General features: G+C 43.4%; 8 protein-coding genes across 8 annotated transcripts; 5 read left to right on the top strand and 3 right to left on the bottom strand.

The window, feature by feature from the left end:
• Positions 1–1,812: 1,812 nt before the first annotated feature.
• Positions 1,813–2,202, top strand: TRIVIDRAFT_53259 (uncharacterized protein; the record flags this gene model as incomplete). The annotated part of the gene is made up of 1 exon (XM_014100532.1): positions 1,813–2,202. The coding sequence occupies one exon, from the start codon at positions 1,813–1,815 to the stop codon at positions 2,200–2,202; it is 390 nt and encodes a 129-aa protein (XP_013956007.1).
• Positions 2,203–4,009: 1,807 nt separating this feature from the next.
• TRIVIDRAFT_222705 (uncharacterized protein) lies at positions 4,010–5,158 on the top strand (the record flags this gene model as incomplete). Its single annotated transcript, XM_014100531.1, has 1 exon — positions 4,010–5,158. The coding sequence occupies one exon, from the start codon at positions 4,010–4,012 to the stop codon at positions 5,156–5,158; it is 1,149 nt and encodes a 382-aa protein (XP_013956006.1).
• A 3,874-nt stretch (positions 5,159–9,032) lies between these two features.
• TRIVIDRAFT_222704 (uncharacterized protein) lies at positions 9,033–9,318 on the bottom strand (the record flags this gene model as incomplete). Its single annotated transcript, XM_014100530.1, has 2 exons — positions 9,033–9,194; positions 9,247–9,318. 2 exons carry the CDS (start codon positions 9,316–9,318, stop codon positions 9,033–9,035), a joined length of 234 nt encoding a protein of 77 aa, XP_013956005.1.
• Positions 9,319–10,409: 1,091 nt separating this feature from the next.
• TRIVIDRAFT_131309 (uncharacterized protein) lies at positions 10,410–10,911 on the top strand (the record flags this gene model as incomplete). The annotated part of the gene is made up of 2 exons (XM_014100529.1): positions 10,410–10,714; positions 10,773–10,911. Coding segments are annotated over 2 exons (444 nt in total), but the record flags the coding sequence as incomplete, so codon positions are not given.
• Positions 10,912–13,425: 2,514 nt separating this feature from the next.
• On the top strand, positions 13,426–15,227 carry TRIVIDRAFT_2412 (uncharacterized protein; the record flags this gene model as incomplete). Its single annotated transcript, XM_014100525.1, has 3 exons — positions 13,426–13,911; positions 13,971–14,686; positions 14,792–15,227. Coding segments are annotated over 3 exons (1,638 nt in total), but the record flags the coding sequence as incomplete, so codon positions are not given.
• Positions 15,228–17,079: 1,852 nt separating this feature from the next.
• On the top strand, positions 17,080–18,946 carry TRIVIDRAFT_191897 (uncharacterized protein; the record flags this gene model as incomplete). The annotated part of the gene is made up of 6 exons (XM_014100528.1): positions 17,080–17,278; positions 17,337–17,477; positions 17,529–18,180; positions 18,228–18,354; positions 18,408–18,813; positions 18,927–18,946. 6 exons carry the CDS (start codon positions 17,080–17,082, stop codon positions 18,944–18,946), a joined length of 1,545 nt encoding a protein of 514 aa, XP_013956003.1.
• Positions 18,947–19,041: 95 nt separating this feature from the next.
• TRIVIDRAFT_53253 (uncharacterized protein) lies at positions 19,042–20,321 on the bottom strand (the record flags this gene model as incomplete). Its single annotated transcript, XM_014100544.1, has 3 exons — positions 19,042–19,525; positions 19,604–20,109; positions 20,169–20,321. 3 exons carry the CDS (start codon positions 20,319–20,321, stop codon positions 19,042–19,044), a joined length of 1,143 nt encoding a protein of 380 aa, XP_013956019.1.
• A 1,785-nt stretch (positions 20,322–22,106) lies between these two features.
• Positions 22,107–22,500, bottom strand: TRIVIDRAFT_129304 (uncharacterized protein; the record flags this gene model as incomplete). Its single annotated transcript, XM_014100527.2, has 3 exons — positions 22,107–22,199; positions 22,263–22,386; positions 22,427–22,500. Coding segments are annotated over 3 exons (291 nt in total), but the record flags the coding sequence as incomplete, so codon positions are not given.
• Between the last annotated feature and the right edge of the window lie 1,029 nt (positions 22,501–23,529).

The raw sequence follows: 23,529 nt of genomic DNA, 5'->3' as shown, positions 1-23,529 counted from the left end.
GAGCCTACAACCCTGTTTACGGTTCTGTTACTCTATTTTATTTTATTTCATTTTTATTTATAAATTTTAAATTCTTTTCTTGTGGTGGCTGACTTGGCATTATAACAGCCAGCGGAACTGACACAGCCCGGAGATTTATTAACCATAAACACTAGGCATATTAAATACCCGGATCCAAATGGAAAAATCGGTCACACGTGATAATAGCCATATTGCAAGCTTACTAAATTAACCTTATCTAGAAAATCCAATCGTTCGTTAAATGCAAAGTGGCAAAGTCCCCCACAGGTGGTTGAATGCATACAGCCGTGTAATTACCAATTTTTTCTGTAACATCAAAGGGGTTACAGTACCCGAGTGAACTGGTTTCTCGGAGTTCTAGGACATGGATCGGGTTTCAGACAAAGAAATTTGTCGAGCAATTATCTGCAAAGCCGCCTGCGTACATAATGCCAGTATTACCATCAGCGGACCTAGTGGTTATGCGAGATCGAATCTTTTAAATACTGACTATCGGTAAAATCATAACGTCTTCATTTTTCCCCCTCTTTCTCTCACTGAACGACTACCTCACGCAACTGCCTGTTCCATCCTGTACCCCACACGCAATATATAGCCACTTGGTTATTTAACCCATGGTGAACAAATTATTATCAATATATCCCTTTTCATAGTAGGCATTAGCATATATAGATTACGCTAATCTGTTTCTTCTAAATTCTTTAAGCAGTCCTGTACATACTGAAGCGACACATGGTCACATCACACTCAAATAACGAGTGGTGGAACATCAACCCCACAAATATCGGGCTCCCTCCATCCGCCCATAATTCATCTTTTCTTTGGCTTCGCATATAAGTACATATATATTACGCTGATGTCAGATACGTTCGTTGTTGTGAGACACCAAGTGTTGATGTATGTATGTGGCCAGCATATGTACATATTTTATCGAATGACCCCGTCGTATCAGTACTATTGGAAAATATTACGTACTTCACCCACGAAGATTCCTTTAGTCTAGAGACTTGTCTTTGGGTGCTATTGCGCCCTCTCTAAAACCTTATATCTGTTAAAATCCATGAGCAAGAATCTTAGAGCAGCCCACCCTTAGTCCTATGGTGAGCTTATTATCTTATTATCGTATTATCGTCGGCAGGTTCTATGCTACGCAGTTCCCTCCGTCATACTCTACTTTGTTAGATTTGTTCCATTTGATACTACTGTCAGTTCTCAAATTTACCAGTGGTAATGAAGCTAATTGCTTTCCTACAGTTCATTCGCTGGGCTTAGTTGGGAGGACCAAGGCGATCCTTTCTGATGAGGCCCGTGTCAGTAAAAAAAATTGGCTTCATCCACTATTCCAAATCGAGCCAACCTCAAACACAGCACTTGTCCCTCAGCAACCAGACGCGACACCAAAGATGAGACCAGATAACTTTGTCATCCATCCAGAGAATTTCCAGGAGTCCCCCGATTCCATCGATTGCCCATAATGCAGATCACACCAGACGACTTACGTGATTCCATCAAAATAACGTAACATGTCCTAACCCCGCAGCTGCAATCTAACTTTTATGCGGCGTAATGTTCTTATGTAGCTAGTAAGCGTAGACACAAACGGTACGCAAATATGCACAAACCGCAGCAAGGCAACAGAGAGCCGTATTTGCCCCCAGTCTCTCCTACAGGAAAAAGTGTAGACATCTAATATCGGATAAATCTACATATAAAATTTATAAGCAATGTTAGCACTTCTCTACACAATATCCAGTGGTGCTTTGGACAATCTCATCTAAAGTTCCTCTGAAGATGGCGCTATTTAAGGCGCATTGGGCCGTGCCGAGCTTAATGATCAGCTGTCTTTTGTGTGGTATAGCCTTTGCGCTGGGCCACCATTTTTTCTACGCATCTTTGAATTCGCGGATTGTACAAAGCAACATTGAACAAGAATGGAATATTCGTATTGGGACTGGTATGGCATTTTTAGTCAAAACGCGTCTGACGGCTGCAGTTGGATTTGCATATACACAACTGCTTTGGGCAACATTACGATCACATCATGCAACTTTGGAGGGCGTAGACGCCATGTTCAACGTGACCACCAATGCTTGGGAATTTTTAACCTTGGAACTCTGGCAAAAGGGATTTGGATTGGTATTAATTGCCGGTATACTATGGTACGTCAATTGCCGCTCCTGATCAACATCAGTTATCGTCAATGGCTCTGCATTAGCTAACGTATCTGTATGATTTTGGGGAGCAGGGCGTTACCTATTGTAGCCGTCTTCACCCCAGCGGTGCTTACAGTTCAACCGTCTAAGCAGCTCAATGAGTCAACATATATCAAACGTTTGCTTACAATAAATGCGACGAGCCCCTATCCATTTGCACAGGGGGGGAACGAAGGTGGTGGAGGGTATGTTGCCCCTTCGGTTGCCGTCTCCCGACTTGTATCAGCCGTCGCTTCTCAAGGACCCATTCTCCCCATATAGTCAATGTACCTCAATAGTTCATACTCTCTAGCCTTCTATGGCCCTTTTCTATCCTGTGGACCACTGGGAGGCAGTTCCGAATTCCATGCCGCTTATGATAAGACTTTTGAGGATGCATATGGGTCAGTCTGGGGAATGTCCAATCAAGCAGTTACATATTTTAGCTTCGTTCCCCAGACGGCACGAGATAACAAGACAGGCGATACTATCATCAATTGGGAGAATAGAACGTTGAGCGGTTTGCGGGCAATTTTGGATCCTGAAACTATACTCGGCTTAAGCGGCAACCTGGCTACTATTGACAACACCGCAAGCTCTGCTGATAACCAAGCCCGTTGCCGGTTTTTCGCTGGATTTCCAACATACGGCTGGTTCGCAAATAGGACGATTGAATGCAGACTCTATAATTCGTCATACGATGTCAATCTAAGATTCTAGAACGGCAAACAAGAAGCCAGCATTCGCAGCTTGAGAAGGCTCAACCCTGTTAGTGTTGCCACGACAACTGGTCAAGGTGACCATATTATCCCTGAAGTTGCATACGTATCTATTATGGATGCATTGGGCAGCATTCTAATGGGAAAGATCATCGCAACGCGATATGGATCTCTACAGCCAGTACGAACTCAAGTTCTTTCAACCGTCCTAACCCAGGCTCACGATATGCAATACTTGCAAAAAGGCTTCGGAGAAACAAGCATCCTAGGGGTAAAATCGGGAAAGGGAACAAATTTTACCATGACAAAGACTTTGGGACAACTTGTATCTAACATCACCCTGAGTCTCTTCAGCAACCCGGAGTTGTTGTAAGTCTCGTTCATAACTCAAGGAGGGGGGGGGACGGTTTTAGCAAAGATTCACTAACAATGGAACCAGGCGTAGTCTCGATAACAGCACAGTAGGGAATGTCACCCCATGGACTTCCCTGAATGAATATTCCTACAATCCGCGCAATCTCTACATTGCATACGGGACTGGTATATTTGCCACATTCTTAGTTGTTATAGCTGGGCTCGTTTGCATAGGGGCATCTTCCAATTCATACAAGTCATCATTTTCAACAATATTACGCACGCGAAATGAAGAACTGGATATGCTGGTTCCCCATGGAGAGACAAGTGGCGCGGAACCGCTGTCAAAACATTTAGCAAAGACAAATCTCAGTTTTCGGTGCCACCTTACTGCTCATGACACCAACTCATCTTTTGTAGATACAACATCGGCAGCGTTCATGATCAGTAAGCTGAGCAGCCCACGTATGAGCAATTGGGCCAGGTACAGGCTTAGTGGTTTCTTAAGGAGCGATATAGCCCATCGCCCTATTGCTTATATAGAGCGCTCTCGTGCGTCACCGCATCCTTCTGATTAGTCCCTCGGTCCTTTGTTATTCCTAGTACGTAGCTTAATAAGGCCGCATAAGAGGTCGGGTCGTGATACCTACCCCCTCTTTACATAGCAAAGATTGAAAGCGATTTGACTTATGGAATCGCATTTCCTGCGCTTTTACGCCTACTATGCCACAAGAAGCAATATTCCCTATTTTGCCTGAGTGGAGGCCAGGGACTCTCGATATCCACCACATTGACACCGGTTGCGGTAATGCCACCCTGATCGTTGGACCAGATGAGACAACTATTTTGATCGATTGTGGGACTTCTAAGAATAGTTCCGTGGGACAAAGCTCGCGACGACCCGGCGAGCTGGTGGCGCAGTATGCTTTGCGAAACAGCACCAGCACAACGCTCGACTATCTTATCGCCACTCATGTACACCCGGACCACGTCGGCGATGTTCATTCTGACAGAACAGCTATGCATAGCGGATTCCAAATGACTGGACTCAGTGACGTTGATTACCAGATGCCGGCGAGGCTTGTGATTGATCGTGCCTATCCCAATTACGGCCTCCGGCCACCACTGGCAGCCCCATTTACCGACAACTATCTGGCCTGGCTTGATGCAAGGCGGCAGGAAGGGCGTGAAGTTGCCAGCATCGACGTTGGTTCGAAGAGCCAGATCAGGTTGCGATCGCCTGAAGACTACCCGACGTTCTCCATCCGGACGCTTGCCGCGAACGGCTTGGTGTGGACCGGCAAAGGGCAAGAGAGCCGCTCGCTTTTCCCGGATCTCAGCACACTGCCACCTGAGGCGCTGCCGGAAGAGAATAAGTGTTCAATAGCGTTTCTCTTGTCTTATGGCCTCTTCCGTTACTATACTGGCGGCGATCTTACCTGCGACACTTATGACGGCCGTTATCCCTGGATGGACGTCGAAACACCCGTAGCGGAGGCCGCAGGTAAAGTCAATGTCGCCGTTGCCAATCACCATGGCTATTTCGATGCCTGCGGACCAGGCTTCGTTGCCCTGCTTGATGCAGCGACCTATATTATTCCCTCCTGGCACGTCACCCATCCTGGAATGGCGCAGCTCCAGCGCATGCTCGGGGCTTGGCCGGGAGTGACGAGACGCAACGTCTTTGCTACCAGAATGTTGCCGGAGAATTGTCTTCTCAATAATCGTTTCACTTCTGAGATGTGCAGTCAGCAGGGTCATGTGGTAGTTCGCGTAGCACTGGGCGGGGGCAGCTATAAGATTTTTGTATTTGACAGTAGTAATGAACAGGACTATGTGACGGCTGAATTTGGTCCTTATTTGTGTGGTTAAGTTATTGCAACTTAAATTTTATAGTTATAATACTAAGATTACAGATTAAATCATCCAATGGCTTGTCCTGCTACCTTAGCGCTGCATTGAGAGATGCCTTTGGTTTATCTGCACACTTTATCAAAACGGTTGGTTTACTATGCCTTTGGGTATATTTTGCTATCAGTATCTGCGCCCCTTTTTATTTCTGACGCCGGAAATAACCACATATATATATATTAGATCTTAGAATTGTTTTCCTTACCCCTTATCTATTACATTCAGAGTATGGAATAATAGGGCGTGGTGAACCTGTTGTTGCGAGAGCATCATTCGACGCTCTGCTATCGAGAACACGACCACAAGCCAGTTTTATGTTGAGATGTTCTGTACATTCTCCCACAATCGCAACTTGTATCACGCCAGCGAATTTTAGCCAGCCAGGGAGCAGGAAAACGAAAGAGAGGTTATCGTTCCAATCGCGTACTTAGTGGCGATTTCCCAGCTTATGGGCTTGACCTTGAAATCACGTAGACTTGCTACACAACTCAGCTTTCCCTTGTATATCGAATGGATCAAGAGCTTTGGGGCGGCCATGTAGGTGGTCCTGTTGGGTAACCTTCAAAGTTAGAGCCACTAACATCCGCTCCATTCAAATACATTGTGCATGTGTTTTCGGCATCATGATAAACTGGATCGGTGCTGTCTAAATAAAAGGCCATCCCCGCGATTACCATTTTAATCAGCCAGATCTCTAGTCAACATAACGCGGGATTGCAAATATTTCTTCACCCGTACATCCCATGCTGTTACAACATTAATGTGCCATCATCCAGTCGGCATGTTTCCCCGCTGGTAGGTATACCATTCCTAGCGGACGGCTTTCAGCGTGAATCCCCCTTCCATAGCATTTGCATTGTTTAAAGTGTTGATAGCGTGAAGACCAAGTCTCCATTTGGGTTGGCGTGTTGCTGCTAATTGTAGCGCAGAAGTTTACATAGTAGATGTAGACCAGATTTTGCGTGATCCTCGATTGTCAATGCGAGAATTTTGTTGGTGCTCTATGTGTGGGCATAGCAGTAGGGCGCAGCTAAGCGTTCTAGCAGCAATGTTAGGACCAGTATTTGGGAACAGAATATTTACGTTTTCAGCCAGGCCGAAGATATCACGTCGCTGAACATATATTAGAGACGCCTAAGTGATTTGGTGCGAAAGCGATGTCAAGCTTCCGGCTTGAAGGACGAAATTATTTGGAACTGCGTACAATTTGAAACTGCAAAACGCAAAGACAATGTATTAGCAAACAAAATAGCACAGGTATCTCGATAGAATATTTGGGATTTTCGAATTGATAAAGGCGGTCGATGGCAGTTTGAACAACGATATATCCATTGCCATAGCCTTTTTATTTGAATTGAGCAACGGCTACCCCTTGGTCCGGAACGCTCTACACAGCACTGTGTTAATGGACTTGAGGTTCATAACACGACAAGATCATGGACCGCTCCCTTGTGAGCGGAAGGTTATGAAATATTGTATATGCACTGCTTTTTTCTCTTTCTTCCGGTATTGCTCCACAAAAAGTTGCAAACAATCACCGTAACGCTACCGCAATGCGTCAATTAATCAATCTTTTTTCTTAGGCGTTGGATGAGTTCTTCGGCGATCCAACATTCCCCTTTGTTTCAACAGTAGCTGAGCTAATAGCTGTGTCGTCTTACATCAGCATACCTGTGGACTCAGACGTCCAGAACTGGCTGATCCAATATCCATGTAACAAGGCACCCATCTTGGTTGCCAACATCGGAAACGGCCGGAACTGTGTGATTATGCGAGCCGTGGCTGTGGTAAAGGGGTGTCCCGTTGTGTGCGTAGTGAATACCTAGGCATAAGCGAGCGGAGACTAAGGACACAACGGGACTTGGGTGACCTAGAAGATTCAATGGCTTAGACCAAGGAAGACGCTCACATAGGGTACAACCTCTACAGTTACAGTGGCATTTCCTTCGACGAAATTTGACCTGAGTGTAGCAACACCCATGAATATACGGATCTTGACAAGTACATCGACTACATCAAGCGTGCCTAGGCACCCAGACGAGCGGATCGTGCTAATATAGGGTCACCCATGGCGACATGCTTCGGGGATACCACGAACATATTGCTAACTTTTGATCTAGACTACTAGATATACACTCAATCCAACCAACGTAGCCACTAGAGTGGCCAAGAACGTGTGGAAGCTCAAGCACATTACGTACAATATGCCGGAATCTACCATCGGCAAAGTTGCCTAACGACTGCACCCAAATCAGAAATGACGTCATGCATAATTCATACGATCATCTTCCCAGGAATTTCTGCATGTAGATCCCTATGAATCCCATCCAAGGTGGTATTACATATATGAGTCAGCCTCAACAATGCTAACAGGAGGCATCGAGAGGACAATCTTCACTTTCAACGTCTTTACTACTGCGTACATCTGAGCAAAGCTTTCGTGGATCATCACCGGGGCTTTTTTGATACTATTTGTATAAAAATGGCATTTATTATGCCAAGCATACCAAACACTATGACGACATTGGTAATTGGAGGCCTGCAGCCAGGAAGTCCAATTCAAGTTCAAGTGTGGGATATAGGATTGAGAAGCCAACAGGGCCTTCCATACCAATTGTTTGATCCTTTACTGTACCATTGCCAGGAGGGTAAGCCGTCGGTAATCACTTGTTTCCTCCAGGAGAGTCGTCAATCTCTCCGTTGCCTCGATAAAAAATACAAGGGCCGTACTCTAATGCACATATGCCAAAATGCCATCCCCAAGCCGACTTTGATAATCTGTATACCCTAGGTGGGCTTTGCTACGAGCAGGCTGGTGAAGAGCTAGTGTCTGAGGAAAGTTAGTCGTGAAGGGTATTTCGTGTCCTTAACCAGACAGTATGCTTAGGAAGAGCTATGATATCATCAAAATTGATCATACAGAGTTAACTGAGGACTGGGTCATCTGTAATAGAGGAGACTGGAGATTCTGTCCGATAATGTCGACGACAGTTTCCAATTTGGTGATGGTCTACGCAGTAAAGCTGAGTTTAGTATGAAGCTTGAATGAGAGCTTTGCGGCAATGGCATCGTCGACAGCCGTTGATGGGGGACACCAGCCATGACAAATTCAAGATAATACGTGAGCTTTACATCGAGTAGCCCTATGGGGACGTACCTAATTTCCTAGGACTATGGTGGCCAAATTTATTCACAATTCCCATCACGAGTTTTCATCTACTAAATACCGCATTTAGTATCCCAGTGATGTTGTATTGTGTAGGACAAGTGCTGGGGTAATGTAAAACTGGAAGCCACAAGTTGCCAGCTGGGAGGTATGAGCCTATATTATGGAGGTTAAATTTGATATCAAGATGAGAGGTTCAATGCTGTAACAGTTGGTTCAATAAAAGGCTATATAAGCCTCTATTATATATAGTTTTTCACTGTGAATCTTAATCCCAAAACCATTATAAACATATATCATATGAAAGTCTCCATCTAAGAATTCCACCCACTTTCTCCTTTATTGTAGATATAAGGTGAAAACTGTTGATGGACTGGTGGAGACTGGTGGAAACAAGGTTTTTGCACGATGATTGCCGGAATTGGGCAGGTTTCTAGGATTCCAAGATTGTGGACCTTCAATGGGTTTTAGCTACATAGGTTCCGGCCGAAGCAAAAGTAGAACCTGGCACATAGTCGTGACATGGAAGTTTAAGGTAATAGTACGTACGGGTGCTCTATATATTATGCTAATGTTGAATATATCAAAGATGCATGTAGTAAAGCTCTTCTATTTAGAGTGACCCATAATAAAGTAGCCTATCATTCTTTCCGCCTGTTATAACCTTGCCTAATCCTCAGTTGGAGCCTCCTTCTTAATGATGGTGAAGTAGTTGGGCTTGTACGGCTCGGCAGCATCGGCCTCAACCCTTTCTTTCTTGATGATGGAGAAGTAATTTGGCTTATATGGTTCGGCCGCGTTGTCACTGTTTTTCTCTGTCTCTTTTACATCCTGAGAAACCACGATTAATATCTGGCTCTTCCTAAGTTTAAAATATACTTACTGGAGCTGGCAAGGCAGAAGCAAGAGCTGCAAGCAAGGTGGCACCACCGACGATAACATTGTTGAACTTCATGATCGTATTTGTTGAGATTAGATCTTGGAGATTGCTTAAAGATGATTGCATTGATATGATATGGAATGGGAGCTTAAATGACTTCACAACATTGGTCCTATATATATATATATATTATATGCAAAACGTGACATTGTGTAACCAACTTCCCAGTATACGTGGTGGTGGGGGTTTCTGAACTTTGCTAGCTGTTAATCACGCCATGTCGCTTAAGCTTAGATTCTGGAGCAGTCGTCTTTTAGCTTTAGCCAAGAACTGTCCGTTATCTTTTCCCTCCTGTGCGTCCCCATATTTACTCGTATTATCATCCCAACTTCTATAGTTTGCGACTCACCTTCCTATTTTATCTATGCTTAAATCCAATATGCCCATAATGGTCTACGTTCATGCTTCACACCATTCCAGCTGCTTGCAAAAGTACTAGCACTAATTGCTTAACTGAGTTGGGAATTCGATAAAATGCCTGCCTAATTACTGTGCAGATTTGTGTCAAGGACACCACCCAAGAGCTTATTTTTTCCGGTAGCTCTTCCTTCTTCTACATATCAGAGGACTTTCATCACTGATATTAGGAAGACCACATATCTTATAGCGAAGGACTACATTCAGTATGGCCTTGCTAAGAGACTTGTATCATCACAAGATCCAGCTTATTCGATGGCGGTCTCCGGAAGAAGAGACTAGTGAAGAAGAGGAATTCCTTCACAAAAATAGAAGCAAGCAGTATTCGGGTTCAAGTGTGTCTTACATAGCATACCTCAACACTATCTTTTTCATCATTTCTTTATCTCTATTCTCGACTTCTATTTATTGGCGAACCTGGACTTTGAACACAGAGCTTCGAGCATGCTCGACTTGGAGTAGGTGAAGAAAAATATCGCTGCTAAGGTCACCGAAATGTTAATATCTCTATAGGCCCCATCCACCGTGCTGTTGACCTAGAAATGGCAACAAAAAAGATCAACGGGACACTTTTCACGCCTAGGGAACGCTCTATTGCACGTCAGATGCCAAACTCAGATGCAGACTCCACATGGGAAGAATGGGAACTTACTCGTGTATTTCCTGTTACACGTGCGGATATCATCCGCCTTGGAAAAGATCCAGAAACAGCTGTGAAGCTTGATCCAGAGATATGGGGGCTGGGCAATGATGCTTACGCTACTGCATTAGATATCTATCATCAGCTCCATTGCGTTAATACGCTCCGACGGATTGCTTATGGGACATATTACAACACGTCGATGGGTAACCCTGATGCTAATAATGTTACCCTGCGAGAATTGCACATCAACCACTGCATCGACATTCTGATGCAAGCCATACAATGCAGTGGAAATGCAAACCTTATAACTTTTCATTGGGTAGAGAAACTGCAACATCCCTTTCCAGACATGTACGCTATTACTCTGATATTCTTTCCGTCGTGGTTTTCGCTGATACGATCATCCCAGGTCTATCGATCGGAAGTGCATTAACTTTGAAAAACTTACTGATTGGCGCTTAACAAACACTATTGATATGAAAAAGTGGGCGGATCGCATGAAGAAACCACTGGGCGTGAAAGAGGAGAAGATGGCGGATCAATACTATGGTCCGAACGACATGCAAAATCTTCACTATCACAGTGGAGCTCATGGTGATCTCAACCTGTCGCCACAGCGGGGACAGGAAAAATGAGGAGGTCTGCCATGGTTAAACTAGGTTCTATATGTTGAAGAAATTGCGCAGTAGCCAAAATACGATTATTCATAGTATATAGATGGCTAGGATAATTCACTAACTGTTCTTACACGCCCGTCTGTTATTACCAAGCACGGCTTCGCTAAGAAGTATTACAAGTTTCGGGTTAAAATAGATAAGAAATGAGCACAGCCCGGTCCTGATCAATACCTGATAACATATTGTGATGAAATGCCTGCCAAGAAGGTAGGCTGTAATTTTTTCCTGGTGATGATAGGGGTAATCCGCTATATGCCTCTGTTCGCTTGCATCTATTTTAGCCGGCTCGTATAAACAAATGCCCCAGTCGTTTAAGTTGCGCCAAGTCACTGCCAAGTCTGGTGATAAAGAAATTAGGATTCTCAATAGTTGATATTACACATAGTTATATTTTATTATACGATAGGATATACTCGACTTTATTGACTTAGTAATTAGGTAGTCAAAACCCCACCGAAGCCTTAAGTACTATATAACATCCCAGTGTCTTACTACTAGCAGAGTGGTCAGCCTAGTGCGTGAGCGCGCACCAACCGATAACCCACATATTTATCTGCGGTAAATAGAGCTCAAATCATAATTTATTTATACTTAATCCTACGATCAGTCATCCTGTAGCGTTAACAGGGCAAAGATGAGGCAAATACTTGTAATTGTAATAATTACTGTGATGGAACCAACTATTTATAAGGGGTCGATCTGCAGCAAAGAACCAAATCACGTTATATATTTTGAGCTCTACTTATCGCAATAACTACTCCTTGCGCTAAACTTTTCTCTGGCTAGCCGCTGCTTTGTGCTACAAAATGATATTCTGCCTTGCAAACTAGTTATTTTATAACCGTTTATGGCTGCGGCAATTGCAATCTCTGTCTCGCGTATTAGAATAGCGTTTAATGCGAATTTCCAAGGGATATCTTCCAAGTCGACCACAGTATATGTTATCTTGTCTCTTACCATGTGAACTATATTATAATGCGTTAGTTTGGCGTAGATTATATGAAATCGGTACACCAAGGTCACAGCACGTAGGGACCAAGTGATATATGAGGATCACTTGATAGCTACTAAACCTCTGGAGAGGTAACTACCAAATATATAAACGTGTACTAGGTAGGGGGAGGTAATGTGACCTCATAGTTACCGTTCTTTTAGCCAATGCTTGCAAGTGCTACGTTAAAGTTTTAGTTTTCTAAAAATAAATAAATATATATACATATATATATATATTACACAATTATACCTAATTTTAATTTCAACATTAGATATAGTTAACTTTTAATAGCAATATTGTTTTTTATATGATTTACCCCAGAGAAATAATCTCCAAGAGGCTGCCTGAAACCCAACTATCACTCGAGATACATTTTATATCGTTCACCTTCCTCAATACAGAACTCTCTTGTACCATAACAATTATTTAAATATTCGCTAATTAATAGACTTTTCTCACCGTAAATTATCTGAAATATTTTTCGCTGAACTACTGAGAACATTTGCCAAGCAAGCTGGCTGTAGGGTCTTTATATTATGAGACACGTCTGGATAGATTTCCCTTGAGAAAATTTGTATGTTTAGCACATCGTTCGCCTCATTTTCAGCACATAAAACTAGTACCTGAAGCAATCACAACGTTTGAATAGCGAAGAAACGAAATAGCATATGATTCATGTTCTAAACGAACGGGATATAGAAATATACAAGAGCATCATATGGCATAGAGAATTGTATATTGAAATCTGAGGAGTAAGGCTTCCAAATTCACTTCCTTAATACCGAAATCTTCTCTTCAAATATCTATTGCTAATTTGCATATATATTGCAATACAATCTAAGCGCTAACGCATCACAGGTAAAGATGATTTAACTACCTATCTAGAAAACAGCTGAGGTGAGGGAATGTCGTCCTTCTTCCCCTAAGGAGTAGAAGAGAAGAACTTATGTTTATGTTAGTTATGATCAGTGCTTTTCTCATTACCCTATTCCTCAAATGCTGATGACCTATCTATTGTATAGGGTTAGTGTGTCTGGCTGCTGACAGCAGGACCGTTCTATCCGCTACTGGGAGGAAATATTATGGGGTTAACGTCGTAAGCTATCGGCAGTAAGCGGGATTTGTCTCGGCCGAAGCCAATATTACTCTAAGCAGTCCAGAGTAGACATTGGATTAGAGGAGAGAATATTTAGGTGGTCTGTAATATATTAACTCATCTTCCACCTTTGGATTGATATTCATGTACACTACAGCGGATCTAAGCGTACACTTCAAGTAGTTTTTGTTTCTCCTCTTCCGAGTTCAACCACGGGACTTCATATGCCCCAAAAAGATCTTTTTTGTTATCCCCCGCCTACTAGTGCTGCAGCATGCCTGCCAGGAGAGTTCGGAGGGAGATCAGGACCTGCAATCGCTGCCGGCTGCTCAAACTTCAATGCGACCAATCGAAGCCGTCATGCCAGCGGTGCACCAGAGCGAATGTCTCCTGTTCCCTTGGTGTTTGTCCGCCGACTCAAATGTCTGACTCTTCACTGCCACAACCTGAGGTAGAGCTCTCACGCCCTGAACGTCATGCGCACCAGCACCAAGGAAACAGCAGCGATAAACAGCCTAGCCTTGTCAGGAAGAGGCAGCGAGCCCAACTATCTTGCATACGATGCCGCCGACTCAAGGTTAAATGTGACAAGGCGCTGCCCTGCTCACGATGTCGCTTGTCCGGTTGGGGAAAGTTTTGTGAGTACCACCACAGAGCAGAAAAAGCCGACCTATCCCCAGATGTCAGTCCGCAACAAACGATGCAAGAACCCAACAGCGTCATCAAGTCATGGCATGCACAGAGTCGGAGTGCTACCCATTGGAGCGAACTTTTATCCACAGTAGGTATTCGGTTTATGGGCTCATTTAACTGTACGAAACTGACTATATGCAATTGTAGCTAAAATTACAAGCTGGGCGTAAAGATCTTCCAGTCTGCCACATGATCGCCGACTTGATTCGCCAGCAAAAGGCCGGAATTCTGGACGAATCTGTGTTGCCTGGGAATTTTCCATTAAATAGTCCATCAGCTGCCAAGTTTTTATGCATGGATACTATCCAGGACCTACTCCAACGCCATCGAGAAGCATGCCAATCTTACATGGATGGCTACTTAGCCCTCTACCAAGCAGGTATCCCCATTATTGACACTTCTACATTTCTACCTATGATCGAGAGGTTCTGGAATGATCCCATGGCAGCAGATATGACCTGGGTAGCCTGTTTCTTGATGGTTTTGGCACTGGGGTGTTTTGCCGTGACGAGGGATGAGCATTCAACATCGGAGCTCTGCATGGCAGCTGAGGCTTGTCTGAGTCGGACTCCTTTCATGATTCAACCAGACATTCTAGCCATAAGAACCCTTTGCCTTATGGTACTTGCTAAGCAAACGGTCAATACCACATGTCGTACGTTCGATTCGTGCTGGACATTGCTGGGGATTGTCACGCGTGCAGCCGTGGGAATGGGTTTGCATAGGCAGCCTGCGCCACTGCATCATTCTCGTGAGGAGGTTCTTGCTTGGCAGTCCAGACAAACACTATGGTCTATCATCGTATATTTTTGCGTACAAGTCGCTGCGATTACAGGAAAACCATTGCTTGTATCAGCCGATATGTTCACTGAACGTTCACCAACATCCATCTTCAGGACGAATGACCCATGGGTAATGTTAATTGATGTTTACCCCACAATATGCCACATAATCTCCAGAATCACCAGCGAAACTGAAAAGCCACTGTACAACGAAGTTGTGAAGCATAATGACCATGTGCGGCAACTCATGGATACCTCATTGGGCAACATCCACGGCAAGCCGAGGCTTTACATGACGTTGGATATCTTTTTCCGTCGTATTCTCCTTGTGCTGCACCGCTCTCACGCATTACATCCTGGCGCCCCGCTTGACTACCAAGTTTCGTATTGGGCTTCTCTGGAATGCGGCCTAGCAATTCTGGTGCATCACCGAGATCTAGCAGAGCAAAACAAGGCGGATAACACAAGCATCCTTAACCGTCTCTTCAAACTCGACATTTTCTCCGCAATGCTGACCGTTTGCCTGCATCTGCTCCACCGTGAGGCGCCTCTTTCTGCAGGACTCACAGTTCCACCGCGTCGTATAATTTTGAACACGTTGCAAGAATGTGTGGGGATTTGGGAGAATGAAGTACATTACTCTACCTGTTTTCGAATAGGACATATGTTATTAGTTTCGGTTCTAAAACTTTTGCCGGATTTAGATTTGCTTGAGGGGTGAACTGCTAGCTTGATTTGTAGCCTGACATTGGGTTCCCCAGCCCAACAGGTGCGATCTCTTCGACTTGTGGACGCGTGGCATCTCTTCTTTCTGTTTCGATTCATATATAATATAAAGACCAAAGTATTTGGAATCTGTTTCGTAAGAAGATGCTTTTTCAAACAAAGTGACATCAGGAAACATGGAATTATTGGGCTATCGCAAATAATCCTGCGCTACAGCCAACCACGGCACTCTTGATGATGTCGGCCGAGTATACAACCCGTTAACAGCCGGTCTCTTACGGTAGGCTCTTACAGCCCAGCGCTCTAGCGGATTGCGATGATGCCATGAATTTTCTTACACAGCTATAACAATACTATATGCGTAACGTATATATATACACAATATATCCTTCGATAATGAAGCTTTACTGGATTTCTTCAGTCCAATAAAAATCGTTACAACTCTGCCTACTAGGTACACAACCGCCAATCCAACCCACGAGCAGGTAGTTTGGGATACTATATTCTGAAATGTCTGCAAAACTCTATTTATTATCAATCTTGTTCGCGATATGTGGATTTGTCGTCCGTCACTACAATTGTGAAGATCTGCCGCTTCCAATATGGGGCTATCGATTAGGGATACACTGGTTATTCCCTCCGCACTGCATGCTATTTGCTGTTTCTTTAGCCTTGAACTGGCTAAGCAGTGAGAAAGAGATTTGAAATAGCCCAGTAAGTAGCGACTGGCCAAGTGTATTGTTGTTACAGGTTGCTAACACCGTCTTTCGCTAGCCTCCCTGTGTTTCGGCTTTCAGGTAGTGGGCGATGCTCCCTGCACTGTCAAATGCAGTAAGCTAGATAGCATGTACCGATATAACGGCCCGTAGACTTGCGTAACTACATCAAAATGAATATTAAAACAACCAGTGAATAGTGTAACACAATGATGACTAGCTATTATTGTGCATTTGATATAATATTGACATGTTATTATAACATAATAAAATACGCATATAGGGTTAGGATTTGCTATTATATTGAACAAGGCATATGAATAGAAAGGGTATCATACTTCGGCAATAATAAGTGAGATAACTCTACTTGTAAAGGGGTTTAAGCAGTATATTTAAATATGGATCTTGCTAATCTTGTGTGTGAAATAACCCAGGTGCCTGATTCAAGGGGTGAACATAGATATAATTCCAATACTCTTTTACACGCCTAATTCCTAGGCGGGAAAGAAATTTGCCATTTTTATACTACCATCCACTCGGCCGAGTCCACACCCGTCTAGGGCCGGTAGCTTACGTAGTCGACGCGCCATAATATTCCCAATTGGCAGTTCTCTACTATATTTCTACAGTATAAAAGTAGATTCTAATTGCTCTTTCAATTCATTTGTACTACTTTAATTATGGCATTGTTGCTTAAATATCTGCTCTCACCCACGACACCGCTGCCACGCCCGGATATGTATTGCTAAACAGCCCTTCAGACAACCTCAAAATGACCAAGCCTTTTATTTTCTCTCTTTTCCTTCAATTGTTGAGTGTTACTTTTGCCGAACTAGGATCAGGACACGAATTATCATCAGGTATCACGTCAGACTCATCTTCACGAGTATCACCTCCATATAACTACGTTTTCCAATTTCCTCTCCCTATACCCCCAGTTATAAAGCCACTTCGGTACGTCTTGTTAACCTGTATCTTCTTTCCACGGGGGATTTAGTTATATCGCTCCCTGAATTTTTGATTGAACTAATTATGTTGAATAGCTCGTATAATAATTCCACGAACAACGTAACCATCGATTTTTTCCAACTCAATATCACATCATTCCAGGCCCAGATATATCCAAATCTTGGCAAAACTAGCCTTCTAGGATATAATGGAATGTCTCCAGGGCCAACATTTAGGATACAACGCGGAGTTCAAAGTGTGATACGTGTTGTAAATCATAATGGTAACGTAGCGCTCTTCGGGTTACCTTGGGTCAAATCTAATACCAATCGGCACGGTAGATCAACCAGCTGTTCTGCACCTCCATGGATCAAACACTCGCGCAGTTTGGGATGGTTGGGCCGAGGATTTGATTCAACCGGGCCAGTACAAAGACTACTACTTTCCAAACTCAAATACTGCTAGAACTCTTTGGTACCATGGTGCATACCCCTTTTCACCCAATCCAGCTATCTAATGCTAACAATGAAAAGACCATGCAAGTATGATTACGTCTGTCAACTTATTCAGTGGTTTGGCGGGCTTTTACATTATCGAAGATGCCGAGGTGGAGACCCAACTTGGCCTCCCTCAAGACCAATATGACATTCCCCTAGCGCTCAATTCAAAACAATATACTTCTGCTGGTAATCTTACATCAGTCGCTGGCGAGACTAGCAGCCTGTATGGTGATATTATCGAAGTGAACGGACAACCCTGGCCGTTCCTATCGGTTGAGCCTAGAAAATACCGATTTCGAATTTTAAACACAGCTCTCAGCCGGACCTTTGTCCTTAGCATATTGGATAATAGCAGCGGAAAAGTACTGCCACTTCAAGTCGTTGCATCAGACTCTGGATTCATGAATGCCACGGTAACAACCACCACGTTGACTGTTGCCATGGCAGAGAGGTGGGAAGTTATCATTGACTTCTCAGGTTATGAAGATCGCAATTTAACTCTCATGAACGAACGAAATGTTTTCGATTCGATTGACTTCCAAGAGACTGATCTCGTGATGCAATTCAATGTAGCATCTGCGGTTTCTTCCAACATTAACAACAACTCGCCCCCGTCATCCTTAGTCTCAAGAGACTCTCCATCACCTGGTACCTTTATTCATCGTACATTCAACTTCGATAAGCAGTGAGTTTGTATACTCTGTTAAACTGGCCATCGCTAATAAGAAATAGAAATGACGAGTGGGTGATAAATGGTGTACCGTTTACCGATGTCAAGAACAGAGTTCTTGCAGCGCCTCAAAGAGGAGCCACGGAGATATGGGTACTGGAGAACCACAACTCTTATTGGAGCCACCCGGTATGTTACATAAATACGGCATCACATACTGATGTACTAACGATTAATTGCAGATTCACATCCACATGGTAGATTTCCAGATCATGTCTCGCTCAAACGGCCGTAACACAGTTGAGTCTTATGAGAAAGCAGCCCTCAAGGATGTCGCTGTGCTTGGCCCGAAAGAAACGGTTACGATAGCAGTCACCTTTGCCCCGTTTGAGGGCCTGTACATGTTCCACTGCCACAACGCCATTCACGAAGATCATGCGATGATGGATGCGTTTAACATCACAGCCATTCAAGGACTGGGCTACAACGAATCGGACCTGATTCTTGCTGACCCGTTGGATGCCACATGGCGCGCAAAGAGCTACACTGATGCAGTTGCTCAATCGGACTTGGACGATGTTTTGGCAGCTTTTGTTGCGACTATGGCATACAACTACGTCTCAACGGAAGCAGTTCAAAATTCTGGAAGTAAAAGTAAATCTGTAGACATTCAGTTTTTGGCTTTGTATATAATTGGGATTTTGATTTTGTTTAAGGGAGTGCAAGTATAGATACGGGCTTGTGAATATACATATTTATAGATTGCAAGATAAGGGAATAACTTTCATATGTATTACGTGAAGGTCCCTTGCCTCGCGTAAGTGCTAATCTGGATATATAAAGAGAGAGTACAACAGCGATACAATTATTGAGAGATTAACCTCTAAGCCAGGATGTCTTGTTAATTTCACAAGCACCCACATTGCCCAATTCGACATCAGTATCCTGACTCTGATGGGCGCTAGATGCTTGTCTAGTCATAGCAGTTAATTCCACATCCATTGAGTCTTTCTGGTCCCATCTGTCTCTCCATTGCTCTTCCTCTCTTACATCACCAGAAACCACTGCTTGATTATTGCTGTGGCCAGAAGTTCCAACACGTGAAGAAACCTGCCTTGACGCCGCCAAATCTCCGGGAAGAGCTGGATCTGCTGATCCTAAACCACTTAGGTCGGAAAAGTTACTAAAGAAGCGTATTCGCTTCATCAGCGGCTTGAGAGTTGCAAGCGATGAGGCAGTTAGAGCAGTGCCGATCTCCAGCGTACTCCAAATGCCTAGGTTTGTGGTTGTCCAGAGATAATCTGGGTTTTCTATCATGCCTTTGGCGTAAGGAATTCGAACAATAGTGGCGATAGAGGCTCTATGACAGGTTAGTAGGGTTGTCTTCTCCCAGTGGGAAACCACCTATGCTAATAGTAATATATGGGCCAAGACTAACATAGAACCTAAACAGAGTAGGACAATGATTGATACTTTCTCACGGCGCGCGATTTGGGCTTTCCAAACTAGAGTCGCAGGTAAAATCGGTAAAACGAAATCTGCGATGATATTCAGAAAAGCGGAAATATATGTGAAAATCGACACATAGTCTGCCGAATTGCAAGTCCCATCCTTAGGTGGATTCTTAGAATAACTCTTCCATAAGTAGTCTATTGGCTGACAGCTCCAGATGTCGATAAAGAAATATATCGTGCTGAAAACGGTAACGAGACTTAGGAGGGACCAAATCGTAATTTGTCGCCAGCGCTTGCGCGGACAGATACGCAAGAGAAATAAGCCGACAATCCATTTTGTGAGCAGCGATATAATAATGTAGAGCCAAGAAATTATCCATCGATACATTATCGCTACCGGTCCCCACTCTGGGGGGACATCCACATTGTGCTGGCCAAGTCCCCATCTGACTATGAGAATACCGGCGACCGTATAAGCAGTATAAAGCACCTGTGAGTAATGCGGCTTTAGCAGCTTGGTTCTTCTGTAATAATAATTGCAACGGTAACTCTTACCAATGTAGCTAGGCAGATATAATCCTCGGCAAAAAAATGCTTGAGGATGACGCCATGAGTATAAAACCGAAGGCTGATTGTTATTACACTCAAGATATAAAATGAAATAACAACCCCTAGCACCTGTGGGCCACGATTTTCAGGCATTGTGTAGTTAAATGTTGATAATAATTATAGCAGACGGATGGTTAATCGTGTCAATAAAAGCAGATCTATCAATCTATGTCGATGTAAAAGATAAATTCAGGGCGGCCCATTCTGAAGCAGCTTCAATCCAGGCACTACCTACTTCAAACTCTTTAAATCCCCGCTTGAAGAAATTCGTGCTGTATGAGGCAAGCTTCGGATAGAGTACCAGATTTAGACACCAAACCGTTGGCATCCTCCTCATAATGGCCTAGTTTATACTAGTATTCTTCGTTAATTTCATCAATCACCTGCAAGGGGCAAACCGTTAGTGTGACTGACTCTGAAAAAGTATGTGCGTTGGGTATACTAACAGACATACATGAAACGTAGTTAGGCGGCGCTAGTGCAGCCACTACGAAATTTTGGAAGCATTCTCCCATCCTGCCTCGGCCAACCACCCATTTCCGCCCAATCTCAGCGGGTTCAAAGGAGTTCAGCTTCTTAGCTGCTGGATCGCTTATCGTGCAGCTAAGAATAAACACGCCTCGGCTAATTAGATATTTTACCAGAATCCTGAGCCACACCCATCAGGATTTTTGCAGAAGATACGAAAAGAATTTCCACAGGAATCAATAATGTTGCCGAAGTGGCTGAAAATCCTGTCGCTGTGTTATGTAAATGGTGGCGTTTAGATCGTTTTGCATAGCCGCCTAGTTACGGTTAATCACGGATGAAAGAGCGCCAGATTGCTTGCCGCTATATTCTTAATAATAGAATCCACTCATCATCAATTATCGATATGCCACTTCCCTTGTTGCCGATTCCGTCCCTAAGGCTAATAACAAACTGCTGGCAGTGAAGAATCAAACCCTAGCTTAGCCTCAGATCTGCAAACCCCTGAAAATCACATCCGCCTTGGATGCTGGTAATTTGATTCCAGCCTTACACTCGAGACTAAGCCTGCACTACGGAGTAAAGACTGCATGTATTGATTGAACCCAACTAATGATCCCAATGGTAGCACTGACCTTATTTTTACTTTTCCAACGCTTTTTCTTAATTTTTTAAGTTGTTAATTCCAACACTTTCGTTATTATCACGCATGGAATTCATAAATTGAAAAGCAGGTCGATAAACACAGTGACATTTTCAAGCTGCGGGTTAATACGAGAGCTACCCATGGAAAACTTGTGCCAATCGATGGATTGAGGTACTTAAGTTGTATTTCTAACTAAATTCTTCTCTATTGAACCTAAAATTTAATGAGAAAAATAGGGGATGAGTACAGACACAATATTAGTATGTAACAAAGTTCAAAATTGGATTTCTGTTCATGGGAAGAAGCAAATAATACTACATCAGCTATCTTAGTTGGGGAAAAGGGGTAAAAAATTGCCAGATAAGATACGACGCCAAGACAGTACAATATTTCTTTTGTATTCCCCAAAACTATATAATACTGGCAGCTCATAGATGTGTTCAAAGACGATTTATTGAACATCGAAATAAAACACCCTATAGCCCCGACATATACTCACGACATATCCGATCTCTCACTCCTAGCGCCCTCCATAGCCTGATCTTAATTGCACTAGATTTATCTCGTCATTATCACTAAACTCAACTGTATACAACTGTTTGCGTGGGATACCATTTCTGACCCTTTCAGAGGGGTACCCTTGCTGAGCTTGCGAGATGTAAGAGTTTTAGGAAAGGTATTTCCCTAGGTAGGCTTCGATGTGTATCACCGCTGGATTATTGAATGTAGCCCTGCTGTGTTGCGCTGAAGAGACGGCGAAAATGCTAGATAAGAGGGAGTCGGAGAGAAGGCATGCATGTGCAGATTATGCCCACATTGATCTCTAATGTAGACCACAAGCCGATACCAAATAAATCCTAGGCAGGATTCTTTGAATTGCTACCAAAACTAATAAGTGATTTGAGTCACAGGATGCTGACAATAATATTAACGCTGAAGAGAATTAGCACACTTCTCAAGGGGAAGGACAGAAACACATACCAAGCGCGAACGCGGAATATTACACCTACGCCAATCTTGAGTCTCCATTCTAACTGGAAGCATCTTTTTTTTAAAAAAAAAAAAAAAAAAAAAAAATTGCTACAGCAGAATGGCCAGCATCCAGAAATCGAGAGCGATGCTAATGGCCGCATTATACCACGCAGTGGTGTTGACGTTTTAGTACGAGCCTGTTTGTTCGTTATCCCACTTTGTTCAATGTTATAAATTGGGTTACATAGTAGATCAATCACAAGGACAAAAGGCAGCACCATATGCGGTGGTGAACATAATTGTCCCGAAGAGAAGGTGTCCTACTAGAGAAGTAGGGAAGATGCGAATCTAAAAGAAGAGCAACTCCAATTTCCACGATACCATCTGAAACGTGTAGAGTTACTCTATCACAAAGAAGGACTTGCCAAAATTGTTAATTTGATCAAAAATCAGCGTCCAAATATGACGACCCACACCACTAACCCTAAGCTTCGGCGATGAGGATCGTGTTTGGCACTTCGCTGATATGGGTAGCCAGGCGTAAACCAGTTGTTAGTGCCTTGACTGAGATTGGCCCAATCCTGTAAGCAAAGCACATAACAATAAGCACAGCGAATAGCATTCGGAAAACGTTTGGAGATACTTACGTGTTCCTGGCTCAGCTCGTGTTAGTGACGTTCTTTGTCACCTCGACAAGTTAGTATAACTTATAGAGGAAGAATATGTGGGCACATACTAAGCAATTACTTGATCGAGCAGCGACTGATTAAGGAGATAATCACGTCATTTTGCAGTTTTTCATTAGTACAGGTACAAGTCATGATCGTGGATTGGCAAGGCGAATCTAAGAAGATAGGACAAGCGCAATCAAAATAGAAAATATAAATACAGTAGTTTCAAAGCATTACCCTACAGGATCACTCTCTTAACGTATGTATGGCAAACTTTAGTAAGTTCGCGAGAGCAACCACTCCAGAATCATTCTGGGTGAGACTGACAGAGAAAGTTATCAGGAACAACATAGAAAAGGTTTGAGAAGACATAATGTACAGTTTAAAGCAGCCATGGATGTAAAGGTTTGAAGACCTGGATGTAGCTATGGGTATTATATATTTGCAGTCGGCAAAAAGGGTACGCAATGTCACCAAGCGATATATACCCTGCAATGTGTATGCCACTATTTCATGTAGTGTTTTGAGTATCATAATTTAGTCA

This window comes from Trichoderma virens (assembly GCF_000170995.1).
Source record: "Trichoderma virens Gv29-8 chromosome Unknown TRIVIscaffold_61, whole genome shotgun sequence".
Lineage (NCBI taxonomy): Eukaryota > Fungi > Ascomycota > Sordariomycetes > Hypocreales > Hypocreaceae > Trichoderma > Trichoderma virens.
This window is presented reverse-complemented; position numbering and strand designations above follow the sequence as displayed.